A 13,822-nucleotide genomic window follows, 5' to 3' on the forward strand; every position below is an offset into this window, starting at 1 on the left:
ATTAAAATAGCAATCTTCGACCTTCTCCTTCCATTTCAGAATCGTGTTTCAAGACTGAGTCGTTAAAAAATGCACAGTATTGAAATCAACAAAGCTTTATTTTCCAAAAAAACCAATCTTCTGAATCGCTTTAAACATACCATCGCTGTATTTAAACTCGAATCGTTACAATTGCACAATATAAAAAATAGTCCTGTCGGCGAGTAGAAGTCCAGAAGGACCTAATTGTCAGGTACAGGGGTATTGCAGTTCCCGTGCCATAATTTGGTCTCCGAGTCGCAGCTGGAATAATTTTGGAAGACGTCCGCGTAGCCACGGTCTCTCCACCATGTGCAGAGTTGTCTGTTCCAACCACAGTCGATGGTTCGAATTAGATCTGGTCTCTCCATGCCAAGCAGCGTGTAGAAATCTTGGTCTCCCAGATGACCCTGCAAAACCAATTCCACAACCGACGAATCAATACCCCTAATTCAAGAGAGGTCACAGCTTTGAAGTCACCGATTATATTCAAACTTGTGACTTCTCTTCGTAAGTTATATTCGTTTACCTTGAAGTGGTACTTCTCCGTCATGGAATCGACGCTCTCCTTTTTAACGATCTGCTGGTAAATGGACGAATTTCGAAGCCTGTCCAGGTTGAACAGCACCACTCCGCTGTTGTAACCCGGGTAGCCACCGGACCCAGCAGGTTCACCAAACACTGTGTGTGGATGTTTATTGCGATACAAATACAAAACGTGCCTATAAACCGGTGTGAGCTCCGGCGCCAAACCGAACAAGGCTTGGCTTCCGAAACTGTTGAACTCTTCGAACAGGTCTTTAATGTCCTTGCGGAACTTGGTGTCCGCGTCGAACATTGCCGCCAGGCTCTGTTCGACCGGGGCCACTCGGTGCAAACCCAGGGACAGAAAGAACAGGGCATCCGAGTAATAAGTCCCTGGCTTGCTGCTGAAGTGCGAAGACATGACCAGCACGATATCCTCTAATCGAGACGCCAGCTCATGTACGTCATAGTATTGTACCTAAAGCAAACAAACTCATGTCGATAGAAAATCGGAGTAAAGTAAGTTTGCGAGCCGGAATAATGGTAATCGAACCTTCATGAATTTTCCAGTGGAGGACAAGACGCTGTCGAGAACTTTCTCGGCCACATCCTTGCTGTCTTCGTCAGTTATCACGTGTAACGCGATGTCGACTGAAGATAATCGGAGCAACGAGTCCGCGAAGATCTCGAACTTGCGTCTCATCGGCGAGTTGCTAGCGACTTTGGTGAATATGCACCACACGTTGTAGTAAATGTTTTCGCTCGCGAGCAACACACTCGAGAGCACAGTGTCCCCAGAACGACTCGACTGGAGGGTCGAGGCATTCTGAGGGGTAATTCGCACGGACCAACGGAAACCATTTAAGGTTTGGTAACAGTAGAACAGCACTAGGACCACGGCGAGCACCGTCAGATTTATTAGCACCTTGCGTAGCAAGAGCATTTAATTAAAGGGGCATGATCGAGCTTCCTCTGGGCATACTCATCCAGAACCTAAAAACTGCTGTGATGAGTAATGGGTACTGAAGAGATATCAAGAAACTGTATATTAAGTTTTTGGAGATGATGGTAGAGATTAAACAGAGCTGATGTTAAGTTTTTAGGTTTGGCAAACATTACAAATTGAACAGTTGCCAACAAACAAGATATTAACAATCTAGCTTCTATGAGTGTTAAGGACAAACAGTATGTTAAGTTTTTAGTTTCAATAGGTATTATGAATTAATTGTAGCTGACATCCAGAAATTAAAATATTAACCCATTACCACACCCAGCTATCTGCTAGATAATCATGCTTGCAAGGTCGATTTATTGATATCTTAAATTACAGCACAAGGGTATGTGTGGAAGCCAGTAAAGGTTAATTTGCACAAGTGAAATATACAGAATTGCCATTTTTATCTAAAAAGTCCACTTTAAATGAGCGTTAAAGTCAAACAGAGCTAACGTCAACAAACGGAATATCAACTCCATCTTCGACGAGTGTTAGAAATTAAACTGAGCTGTTGTCAACAAACAAAATACGAACTGATTAGGGACACTGTACACCTGCATAACTTCAAGAAAAATTAATACAATTATAAAGTGAGAGTTTTAAGATCGAGTGAAACTTTACGTTTACTTTAATTCCTTGCAAAATCCTAATCCCCAAGCTGCGGAATGTCCGTACGCGATAGGTTAGGAGTATTTTCCATTTCGGAGCAGCTGCTCCAATTCGCGAAAGTTTTAACAAAGCTCGTGAAACTCATTCGAAACGACTAATCACGAAGTTGAAAGATTGCTTTGGATCGAAGAACACAGCGATCAGACGCAGATTTCTCAATGTGGTTAAGACAGATCAAATACAAAAACAACAAACTGTCCATGCAACAGGTTTCTTTGCGGATTATAGTATCCGTGCATGAAACATTGATTAATTTCCAGGTGAAAACATTGACTTTTCGGAGCCGGTTATCTCTTGGTTGTGTCGTCGAACGTTATAATAGGGAAATTCTGAACACAAAAGGAGTTAGCGCCCGTGGATCCACTGATTCCTATACACCGTGTTAGATTACTTTATGAACAAATATCGCATAGATATTATTTAGACAAAGATTTTCACGGTTTCGTATAAGAAAGCGTTGGCAAAAGAATTAAATGTATTTCACAGAGTAGTACTTCACGTATAATAGTACTGTGCAGACTTGATGTTCGTGTTTAAATTTTGTTCTTAATTTAACTGTCGATATCGCGACGATGTCGTAGGTCGTAGCTAAATGAAAGACGTCGGGGTTTCGTTTCTGTACAAGTACTCTGTGTTACAACTATATTTAACTGGTGAAAAGCTAATCGTCAGGTTTCACTTTCGCCATTTTATTATATATTAATTCCCTTCGATGGCTGCGTTTCTCGTCGAAGACAGTAAATTCTCGTTTCTATAGGAGTTTTATAGTAATTTCTGATTATTAATTTTCACTTTGTCAAACGGCTATTTAAAGATGTCGTATATAGCGTCGAGTCAGTAAAAATGATCGGAATCATTTTCAGATCGCATCGTGTAAATTATATTTGCCACTTCCTGATCTGATTACGGATGTAAATCAGTCGATGGAATTTTCCGCGTGGTCAATAAACGTATATTTCTATTGAAACTACCTTTCTCATCCATCGTATCCATCTGTCCATGAATACGGGACAACAGCAGTTAGCAGCTGGCGGCCGCAATAATGTCTGTTGTGGATAAAATTAAACATTATCAACGAAATATTGAAAAATGCGATGACAATGAAGATAGAGTATGTATTGCTGCGTTAATTTCCATGTTTATCGAATTCGTAGCGATGCATACGACGTTGCAGTTAGATTAATAGCATTCGAATATAACCTCACACTAATGTTTAAACACAATCACGATAATATTTAAATTAGACGCATTATCGTTCAAACTTTTCTCTTGTACAATAACAGAAATTGGAATATGTTTTTAGCTTTAAATATAAATCGATCTGTTCGATATTCTGATTTATTTTCATTTTGGTCTTGGTCCTTAAATAAAAATAATCATTTCAGAATAATATGCGTTTTCCTTGATTAAATTTATTCCCATCACTTTTAAATTAGAGAACGTGTATTTAAATGTATCTCGTTTTTGTTCCGTATTCGATGTGTACGTATTTTAGTCTAATATATTAATTTTGGAATGTTCGCAGATATTACATTGCATTTCAAAGCTATCCAATTTGCCAGTGACTGTGCAACACCTTCAAGAGACCGGCGTAGGACGCACAGTAAATGCCCTAAGGAAGTACGATGGTGGTATAGGAGATGCTGCAAAGGCACTTGTCGCTAAATGGAAAGTCATGGTTGCTAGCGAAGAAACTAGCGAAGGTGAAGATGAGGATGAAGCATGCGTTCCCGATGCACCTGAAAGTTACAGCGATAGCCGCGAATCTCCAAAATCTGAAGAAAGTGTCACAAGGTACGGTGCATTTTCAGTTTCTTAATATTTCTATTAAATATGGTTATTATTGCTGAAACAATTATGACTCAAATTTGTATCGTACGATTGTAACATGGGGCAGAAAATCAACCGTAACTGATATTTATTTTAAAATATTTGGTGAATCTAGAAGTGTGACTATGTATCACCAATAGCAAATATTGTACATCAAACTAATAATTGTTTCTCAAAGCAAATAGAATCATATATTTGATATGACTTTTCAGACACAAGAGTCAAGAAAGTGGAAAACATAGGCACAAGATAGAAAGAAGCGAAACATCAAATATAGTACACAGTAATAAACATGCATCTAAACAAGAATCAAAATTAAAACTTGATAAACCTCAAGCTAAAAACAATTGTGATGTTGCCAAAAGTTCAGGGAGTGAAACAGAAAAGCAAAAGAAACATGAGAGAAACAAACACAGCCATAAGTATCAGTCGCGAAGCGATAAAGAATCTTTAAAGGATAATAAAAGTGCCTCTAAGAAAGATGATGTTCATAGTTCTAAACATCAGAATCATAATAAATCCGATAGCTTGGAAAAATATTCTAATAAGTTGTCTGATAGTAGTACTTTATCCAAAAGCAGCGAAGAAAATCAGAAGAAACGAAAGATCGATGGTTCGAGTACCGTGAGAAAAGAAAGCAAACGGAGAAAAAATTCCGAAAGCGAAAGCGACGAAAGTAAAATTCAAGTACCTTTGACTTTTGAAAAGCATAACAGTAACGCTACGTCTAGTACAATTAAAATAAAAGAAGAGCCTAAGGATAAAGATGTATCGATTAAAACTGAGATTAAGCAGGAAAAGAAAGACTCCCCTGAAAAATTTAAGAGCAGTTCTAGCAAACACAGAAACGATCCATCTAGTAGCAAATTAAAAGACAACGGGGAGAAATTAAAGTATAAAAGCGAAACGCAAACAAGCTGTAGTAAAGATGAAATTAAAGCAACTGAAAGTTATCATTCCAATAAGGAATCTTCAGAGTCAAAGCATAATAGTTCCTCTAGTGATAAGCATCGCGATAAAAGTAAAGATCGAAGTAAAAAAAAGGAATACAAAGAAGGGAAAACTAAACATGAAAGTAAATCTAGTAAAGAGTCAAAGCATTCAAAGCATGGATCAAAGGAACCAAAAGAATTGTCAAAGACCAAACAAGAAATTAATGGCGATGAGGGGATAGATTGCAATTCCGGTTAGTTTGCAAAAACATGTTATTTTTAAGATAATCGAAGAATATGATATTTATTTTCTTTATTACTTTAAAAGATGTTCGATACATTTGTTTCCTTACTGTACTATTTCCTTTGTTGTACTATTTTGTGATTATAATGCTTATTAAAAATAAAGTAGAATATTTTTATATAATGATAGTGTATTAAAGAAATATTCCCTTTTACGATGCCGTTCAGAAAATAATTGAGTAACTTATATTTCGGTGTGTATTTAGCCTTAAAATATTTAATCAATGCTTTTCCGTACTTTGCTCTTATATACAGGGGCTAGTTTTGCAGAGGCACTTGGTATGTGTACAATGGCTCAGCCATCTAGAAAACGTAGTAACAATTCTTCAAACCCAACTTCAACAAAACTGATTAAACAAGAACAACCAGCTACAAATAATAAAAAATCAGTACCAAAAACCGAATCGACGAGTAGCGATCCTTTACAAGTAATTTTAATTATACAACGTGTAATTATAAAAAAAGATATTTATTTATGAATTGCGAAATACAATTCATATTTTTGCTTCCAGCCACCATCTCTTTTGTCATCGACCGTAAAATTAGAGCCATTGAGCATAGATTTGGCGTCTACACTGCCTGAAATTAGTCCCAATTATAAGCCATTACCGTACATAAATCCAATGCATCGCAAAGAAGAAGACAAAGCTCTTACCGATGTGATCTACGTTAAAAATCAAAGGTAGCTTTTTAATAATTATACAAATTTACGGGATAAGTTATACGTTGATTTTTAATTCCAGAACAAAAGTGTACTCAGGAAATAAATCCAATTATACAAGTGTGCCAACTCTGTTCGAATTGTGTATTAGAGTACTGATAGAAAACATTGACGGTAAGTGATTTGTTAAATAAATTTATAAATAATGAGTAATAATTATTTTGCTTTTTATTATGTGTAGCACTCGAAGTTACTGGTGGCGTGCCTTTCGATATAATAAAACCCGTTCTGGAACGCGCAACAGCCGATCAATTGTTCATGTTGGAGCATTATAATCCTTATTTAATCGAAGACACAAATTGTTTGTGGCAGTTCCATTGTAATCGAGAATTTAGAAGTAAACAGCGGGAGGAAATGGAAACGTGGCGTGAAATGTACATGGTATGTACTCCCTATCAAATTATTATAGCATTTAACCTTTAATATATTGGTTGATTCTTGTTAAAATAATAAAGTCATGCAATTTTCACCGTATATTTAAGTTATTTTATTTATTATTTTTATTAGCGCTGTCTGGATGAAAGGGAAGCAAAATTAAAAACGCTCACTGCTAATATAAAACAATCGATCGATAAATCGATTCCCGTAAGATCTACCAAGCTTGCATACGTTGATAATGTCGTAAAACCACCGAGGAATATTCTTAAAAAACAAGCCAAATATGGTACTGCAAATTCGGTACCTAATACTGCCTCTAGTTTAAAGAAAAAATTAATTAGCGGTGGTGGTCCTGCAGCCGCAACAAACATCGCTGTTCCGCCTCCACCTATGCCTCGTATAAAAACAAGTAAGTGATTTTATATGTGTTAAACAACAATTTAAGCCACGCTATTACACTGCTGATCCTTTCATAGCTGAGATCTTCAAACGAAAGTGCATAATTGGAACGATACAGTATTAATTTTTAACATGTAACATTTACAAAGTCACTGGACTACCGAAACAATATAAAGAAAAGTTGTTTTTCTTTTTATTGGATCGAAAAGTAATATTTATTTTTGCAGCATCTGGTAATATGAAGAAAACAAAAGCACCGCTAATGGCTAAAGCTCTGCAGTTAATAAAAGGACGTTACAAGCGGTAGTTTATAAAACTTTTATCGATATTCAACTAATTAAGTAAATCATGCATCAAGTCATAAATAAATCATTTTGCGTTTATGCATGAGTCATATCAGACACTTCCGGTTACTTCATCTACTTATGAAACATGTATGTATTCTGAACAGAAATACGTTTACGACTTTCGCATGCCGCGTTAACGTCAAACTAATTAATTGTGTAGTGCTTTCGTGTTTGTTACGAACGTTATAATCGGGCTCTTAAATTGTATGAGAGAGGGGTACAAGTATCTAAACTTTCTAATGATTTATCCGAGTTTCATGAATTTTTGTACAAGATTATACGGAGCTATGAGATTTTTTTTATGAAAATATGACATTTTCTATTAAAAGTGAATAATTCGTGTAAGTTCATGTTTATGTGACAATATTGGAGACATTTAATAATTCCATAGCTTGGATGCACAGACATAGAATTCAATGCAAATATTTTATGTATCCATAGAAGTTGCTTCTATCAATTTCGTTTTACAACCAACGTAATTTTAATGCTTAGTAATTCATGTATAAAGTATCTATTCATACAAAAATTCAAAGTTGCATATATACCCAATGTGTCCTATTTGTTGCTGTGATTCATTAATTTCATTAAATTATAATTGTAAATATTTGTTTGCGAGAAGATCTAGAGAGGTGTTTGTGTTTATCAGAATAAATATTCCAAAAGCCGAATAAAATTATAATGATCATTAATATTAAGTGTACTGTGTATTTTGCATTCTTTTACGAGTCATAATAAATCTTAATCTTGATGAAACGAAGCATCACAGATCTATACAGGGTGTTCGGCCACTCTGGGAAAAATTTTAATGGGGGATTCTAGAAAACAAAATAACACGAAAATCAAGAATACTAATTTGTTGATGGAGGCTTCGTTAAAAAGTTATTAATGTTTAAAGCTCCGACCGTACTGAATTTTTTTCTCGAAAATACGCAAGATTTCGGGGTTATGTCTATTCACCAAAAATGTTTGTAATTGACCCCCGCAACTGAAAATAATTTTTTCAGAACGATTTGAAATTTTTTTTTTCCGTCGAGAAATTTCACACCTTCTTGAATTTTTTTCTCGCAAGTGGGTAGGATTTCGGGGGTATGTGTAACGACCAAAAATGATTGTAATTGACCCCCGCAACCGACAATAATTTTTTCAGAACGATTTGAATATTTTTAATTTTTTCGAAAATCTCAGCACCTACTCGAATTTTTTTCTCGAAAGTGCGTAGGATTTCGAGGGTATGTCTATTCACCAAAAATGATTGTCTTTGACCCCTGCAACTGAATATAATTTTTTTAGAACGATTTGAAATTTTTTAATTTTGACGAAAAATTTCACACCTTCTTGAATTTTTTTCTCGAAACTGGGAAGGAATTCGGGGGTATGTCTATTCACCAAAAATTATTATAATTGACCCCTGCATCTGAAAATAATTTTTTCAGAACGATTTGAAATTTTTGAATTTAATTGTTAATAACTTTTTAACGAAGCCTCCATCAACAAATTGGTATTCTTGATTTTCGTCTTATTTTGGCCTCTAGAATCCCCCATTAAAATTTTTCCCCAGGTCGAACACCCTGTATAAAGATGGAGTATATTTATAAGCAGTAATTAAACACACAATGATGCATTACAAAATACTTTCTTAATTACAAAGGAAATCAGTAAGAATTATAAATTAAACATTATTTTAGTAATCGGAAAGAAGTAGCATTCAAAATAGTACGAATTTTTTTTTATTTTTATGCGAATAATAGTTACAAATGTTATTTTTCTCCAATTCGTGATTATGGGTATGTTTACGAGAGTTTATAATCAACTAAATGCATTTAGTACAATGTATGATTTAAACGATAGTTTCGACATAAATTTTAAATGTTTTAGAATGGTGCTTTATACACCTTGTACAATAGAATCAAATGGAGTGTGTTAAGTTGATTTATTTAGGAAAATTAGTCCTGCTGCACGATGATTTAATTACGTATTTTAAAGTTCGAAATTCCATTCTATTAACCCAAGTATAATTTTATAATTTTTTTTTAGAGAGAAATTTTTATAAATTCTTGATATCTAAATGTTGTTACAATTTAATTAAATGTCAGAAATAGTTTTACATTTATTAGATGTAATGCATTAAGAGTACAGAGCAGATATTGTAATTGAAAAAGAAAAAAAAATTAAAAATTAAAAAGAGTATGCCAGCAAAACGAAAAAATTAAAAAAGAAAATTAATTTTTACATAAATGCATAATATTATTATATACTTTAAAGTTAGGTTGCTTAGGTTTTTGAATTTAATTTAAATTTAAAGATATTAAGTTTAACTAGTAGTATACTGTGGCCAATATAGGACTCAATTATAATCATGTGTGTAAACAATTTGATATAAATAGTGGCACTCGAGGCGATGTATTTATATTTTGTTTATAATATAAAAATCTAGTTGTTTCATAAAGTACGATAATTTTGTAACTGTAATTCCATAAAGTAGTATATGGGCGTCAGAACTTTGAAAATGGAAATTAGAAGGATCTATATTATTTGTGAGAAAACAATTAAATATTACTTCGTATGTTTTTAACAGATATCGATTCTTGTACCTACCTGTCTCATTTTCATAGCCAAGATTTTATTCCAATACAATGTATCAGGCTCTTCGGAAAGTTCGTTTCAAGTCTTGCACGCGAATTCAAAGGACGACATTTTGTTTAACTGAATTTGAAGCAAAACAGCTGATTTTTAAGCTCCTCTATGAATCCGAATTTCTTGTCACGAAGAAAATTTTTTAGTGAAACAGATTAAAATTTCTATCAAAACAAAGGTATTTATTAAAGCTTGTGAAGTTATGTTAGCTAAGTAACACGTCCAACGTACGAATTTGAGAACGAACTTTTCGAACAACCTAATATAACGTGCAACGATGTTCATAAACGAAGTACTTTATTATTCATATCCATTTAGATCAGATTAAGAACATAATTAGCTATTTTGTAGTTCTAATCGATTGTATACTTACGATATCTAATGGAGATTGTAATACTAGTAAAATCTGAGCTACATAGGGATAGAGTACTTCATTTTACGAACGTCTTGTAAAATTACGTTTTCGTGTAACAAAAATTGCAGAATAGAAATAAAAGTAATGGAAACAATTGTATACAATATAATAAATTACATCTGATTGATGTTATAGTATAAAAATTATTTATATCGATAGATGGCATAATGAATTATATATATGATTATAGTTCAGTGTCAGTTAAATGTAATTTATTATATTATACGCAATTATGCTTGCTTGATATTGATTTGATTCGGGAGGGAAAGAAATTAACACGTACGAACTTTTTAACGTGTCGAATTTTAATTTATCCATCTGTAAAATGATACATTTATGTACAATTCTGTAAAATTTAGATAATTGATGCTGATATACATTGGTTATGCATATTGAAATGTTTTACTAATTAATGTAATGCTAGGGAATTAAAAACTACTTAAACGTTAGGTAAAATATTTTGCTCTGCATCTATGAATGTGATTGAATTAAAACGATGAAATTACATTTTTCTCATAATTAGTGTATTATAATTCGAAAAGTAATATTTTCATATAGAAAAATAACGAGGTTAGATGATTTTCAAACTTTTCACTTAAACTGTTAAGTTATAAACTGTATACAGATTACTTGATAAATACTGTAGCTATAGTATTATATAATTTATTTTTCAATTTAATGTACTGAATTACTTTCAATAAACATTTACTGTTAGAATTGTTTAAATGCTGTATTAACTAATAAGCTCCGGCTAATTTATCGTGACTAATGGGAACGTTTTCACTTGTATTTAAATAAAATCAAAGTATATATTTTACAAGCTGAAGTTTGTCCATATATTTAGCCGTGAGCTGCGTATACATGCATAATTATATAAAATATCGCTAATATATATAAGGTATAGCGTGTTCCATCCCCACTCCTGCTACAGTCCGCTGACTCACAGTCATTGGTCGAAATCGGTGACAGCCAATCAGCGGACTGCAGCAAGAGTGGGGATGGAAGCACGCTATGCCTTCTTCTCATGAAAGGACGGTAGTTAGCGGTGAGCCGTTGGCGGCGCCACAACAGTAGTGCGACGCAAGTTTTCGTTCTTTGCTATTTTGTACGTTTCGAGTATCATTATTACGGTTTAGTGACTACTGGAAATAAATCAACGTAATCGACTGATGTTTCGGAGTGTGTCGTAGTTAATTGTACTCCAATAACGGCAGTTTATCGCGAATTACAAATTAATATGTTACATGCATTTAGTGACCTCGAATATGAATCACTGCGTTTGAAAAGTAGTATTCATGAACGTAAAGAAACATAATCAAGGTGCTATAACCTAGTTCAATTTGTTACTTGGGACATCATGACGCTTACTCCTAAAGGATTAACAAAACTGTTGGACATCCTCGAAGAGGAGAACCTTGACACAAGTTTGGAAAGCCTGTGCAACCAGTTACATCAAGTATTCCCGAAAGAAGATCGATTTAAAGTAGGAATGACATTGGTTCTTCTTTTACAACATATAGACTTATTGCCAAAAAATGTTCAACGAATAATAGCAGTGGCTCTATTATTCGACCTTTATAGAGGAGAACCGTTAGCTTCTACGCCTTTCGCACCTGTTTTCATTCAGGTGTTAAAATCACAAGAAGATACGAATAACGGAGTACCGAAAACTAATTTTTCTGGACATATTCCAGTTTTGTCGCAGTGCGAGAAAAACCTCTTAGTAAATTTGTTAGGATACAATCAAAAGGACATTTTAAAGAAGACTCCAAGACAGATTGTGGATGAATTATATTTCGTATCCGTCCCGCCTATCGATTTGAGCAATTTACAAGCGCAGTTAGCGGAACGACATTCGGAGTTACCTTCCATCGTAAAATGTGGAAATCCAGTGATTTTACCCGATATGGATCATTCCAAATTAACAGAGATCGATAAAAACACTATGAAAAGTATGACGGAAATCTTAATTGCTAACGATTGTCCGTTATATAGTCAAAGCTATCGTCCCGAATTTTTAAGATTAGCGCCTCCTCTTTATCGTTCGGTCGACGAATTACCATGGTTTAACGTCACGGAACCGTCGCAATTTACCGTCGAATACGATAGTAATATGTGCGTTTCGAATTGTGCTGGCGCAGAAGCTCGCAGATTGATGGGCAAAGCATTTAAAAGCGTGCTGACACTGCAACAACAACAACATCTCGTTAACGAGTTAGATAGAGATCCAAAACTGGTGTATCATATTGGTCTTACTCCAGGAAGACTACCAGATCTGGTAGAAAATAATCCATTGATTGCGATCGAGGTTTTATTGAAGCTTATGCAATCGAGTCAAATAACAGAATATTTCAGTGTGTTGGTAAACATGGAGATGTCGCTTCATTCGATGGAAGTTGTTAATAGATTAACTACCACTGTTGATTTACCAACAGAATTTGTTCACTTGTATATAAGCAACTGTATTTCAACTTGTGAAACTATAAAAGATCGTTACATGCAAAATCGTTTAGTACGCTTGGTTTGTGTTTTTCTACAATCCTTAATAAGGAACAAAATTATAAACGTGAAGGAACTTTTTATCGAAGTACAAGCATTTTGTATCGAGTTTAGCCGGATCAGAGAAGCTGCTGCTCTGTTTCGTCTTCTGAAACAACTAGAATCTGGTGATATTGGTGGACTCAATGCACCACCTACGAACAATAAGTTGGATATGTGTTAATAGAATTAACATTAAACTCTTGAACTAGTTGATAATAGATTAATAAGGTAACAATGTTTTTAACTATTTTTCTGCTTAATTAAATTTTAATGAACGAGAATGTAATGTAGTGTTTCACAGTGTATTTTTGAAAGTGAACATTTATAAATTTAATCATATTTTATACATAGTTTTGATATATGTAAGTAAATTATTGGCTCTAATGACTTTATATTTTATGAATTATGTAAATACCAATATGATAATACTTTCAGTTCGAAAAATGAAAGATAAATGTTTTTATAAATATATATACAAAGTATATGAATCTACATGCCCTGATTTTTCATTGTTGAAACTAACAAATTTATCCTCGAGTAGAAATAAAAAAAACATTATTATTGACATTCGTATGAAATATTACTTGTTTACTAGTATTCAAGTATATCTTATAGTACTTTGTACATTTATTTATTTAAAATATACCTATCCGTAAATCATACATTTTGTACCCCAAAAATCTAAAGAGGAAATAAATAATACTTTTTACACTTTCAACATAAAAACTGAAGTATTTTTCGTGATTATGAATTATTTTTTAGCGTTTTGTCTTATCGTAAATTTAATAACATACGTATCACACTTGTATAGTAAAACGTACAAATTTACGTGAATATACAATGAGTATTAATTAATGTGTAAATTGTATTATTTTAAATGATTCATTACTTAAGTAACAATTTAAACAATTGTTTATAAATCAAATATTATCTATATGATCAGGTATAGAATTTTAGGAAAATTATAGTAATTTGTAAAATTTATACGAAAGTATTAAATATTTTCAAGTAGCAGTCTGAAATAAATAGCTAAATAATTTGTGTTAAAATCTTGAAATTGTATAATTTAGAATAATAAAACGAGATACTTGTACAATTTGTGTGTGTCGAGCATTC

General features: G+C 33.5%; 3 protein-coding genes across 8 annotated transcripts; 2 read left to right on the forward strand and 1 right to left on the reverse strand.

The window, feature by feature from the left end:
* Window positions 1–77: 77 nt before the first annotated feature.
* Window positions 78–2,805, reverse strand: Xxylt (Xyloside xylosyltransferase). Of its 5 annotated transcripts, none has more exons than XM_076780698.1 (4): window positions 2,701–2,805; window positions 1,097–1,536; window positions 548–1,021; window positions 78–428 (listed from the first exon to the last, which is right to left on the reverse strand). In XM_076780698.1, the coding sequence occupies exons 2-4, from the start codon at window positions 1,484–1,486 to the stop codon at window positions 222–224; spliced, it is 1,071 nt and encodes a 356-aa protein (XP_076636813.1). In that variant the 5' UTR covers window positions 1,487–1,536; window positions 2,701–2,805; the 3' UTR covers window positions 78–221. The 5 variants fall into 5 exon arrangements, with proteins under 5 accessions (XP_076636813.1, XP_076636812.1, XP_076636811.1 ...); XM_076780697.1 differs by lacking the exon at window positions 2,701–2,805 and adding an exon at window positions 2,165–2,448; XM_076780696.1 differs by lacking the exon at window positions 2,701–2,805 and adding an exon at window positions 2,165–2,448 and having other exon boundaries at window positions 1,097–2,045.
* Eloa (transcription elongation factor elongin A) lies at window positions 2,728–8,179 on the forward strand. 2 transcript variants are annotated; one of them, XM_076780686.1, is made up of 10 exons: window positions 2,728–2,859; window positions 3,070–3,317; window positions 3,732–4,000; window positions 4,249–5,222; window positions 5,527–5,699; window positions 5,784–5,953; window positions 6,015–6,106; window positions 6,174–6,373; window positions 6,500–6,779; window positions 6,997–8,179. In XM_076780686.1, the coding sequence occupies exons 2-10, from the start codon at window positions 3,249–3,251 to the stop codon at window positions 7,074–7,076; spliced, it is 2,307 nt and encodes a 768-aa protein (XP_076636801.1). In that variant the 5' UTR covers window positions 2,728–2,859; window positions 3,070–3,248; the 3' UTR covers window positions 7,077–8,179. The 2 variants fall into 2 exon arrangements, with proteins under 2 accessions (XP_076636801.1, XP_076636800.1); XM_076780685.1 differs by having other exon boundaries at window positions 2,829–2,973.
* A 3,064-nt stretch (window positions 8,180–11,243) lies between these two features.
* On the forward strand, window positions 11,244–13,802 carry Not11 (CCR4-NOT transcription complex subunit 11). The gene has a single exon (XM_076780692.1). It carries the CDS (start codon window positions 11,523–11,525, stop codon window positions 12,885–12,887), a length of 1,365 nt encoding a protein of 454 aa, XP_076636807.1. The 5' UTR covers window positions 11,244–11,522; the 3' UTR covers window positions 12,888–13,802.
* Window positions 13,803–13,822: the final 20 nt, after the last annotated feature.

The sequence above is a fragment of the Colletes latitarsis genome, chromosome 13 (assembly GCF_051014445.1).
Source record: "Colletes latitarsis isolate SP2378_abdomen chromosome 13, iyColLati1, whole genome shotgun sequence".
Taxonomy (NCBI): Eukaryota; Metazoa; Arthropoda; class Insecta; order Hymenoptera; family Colletidae; genus Colletes; species Colletes latitarsis.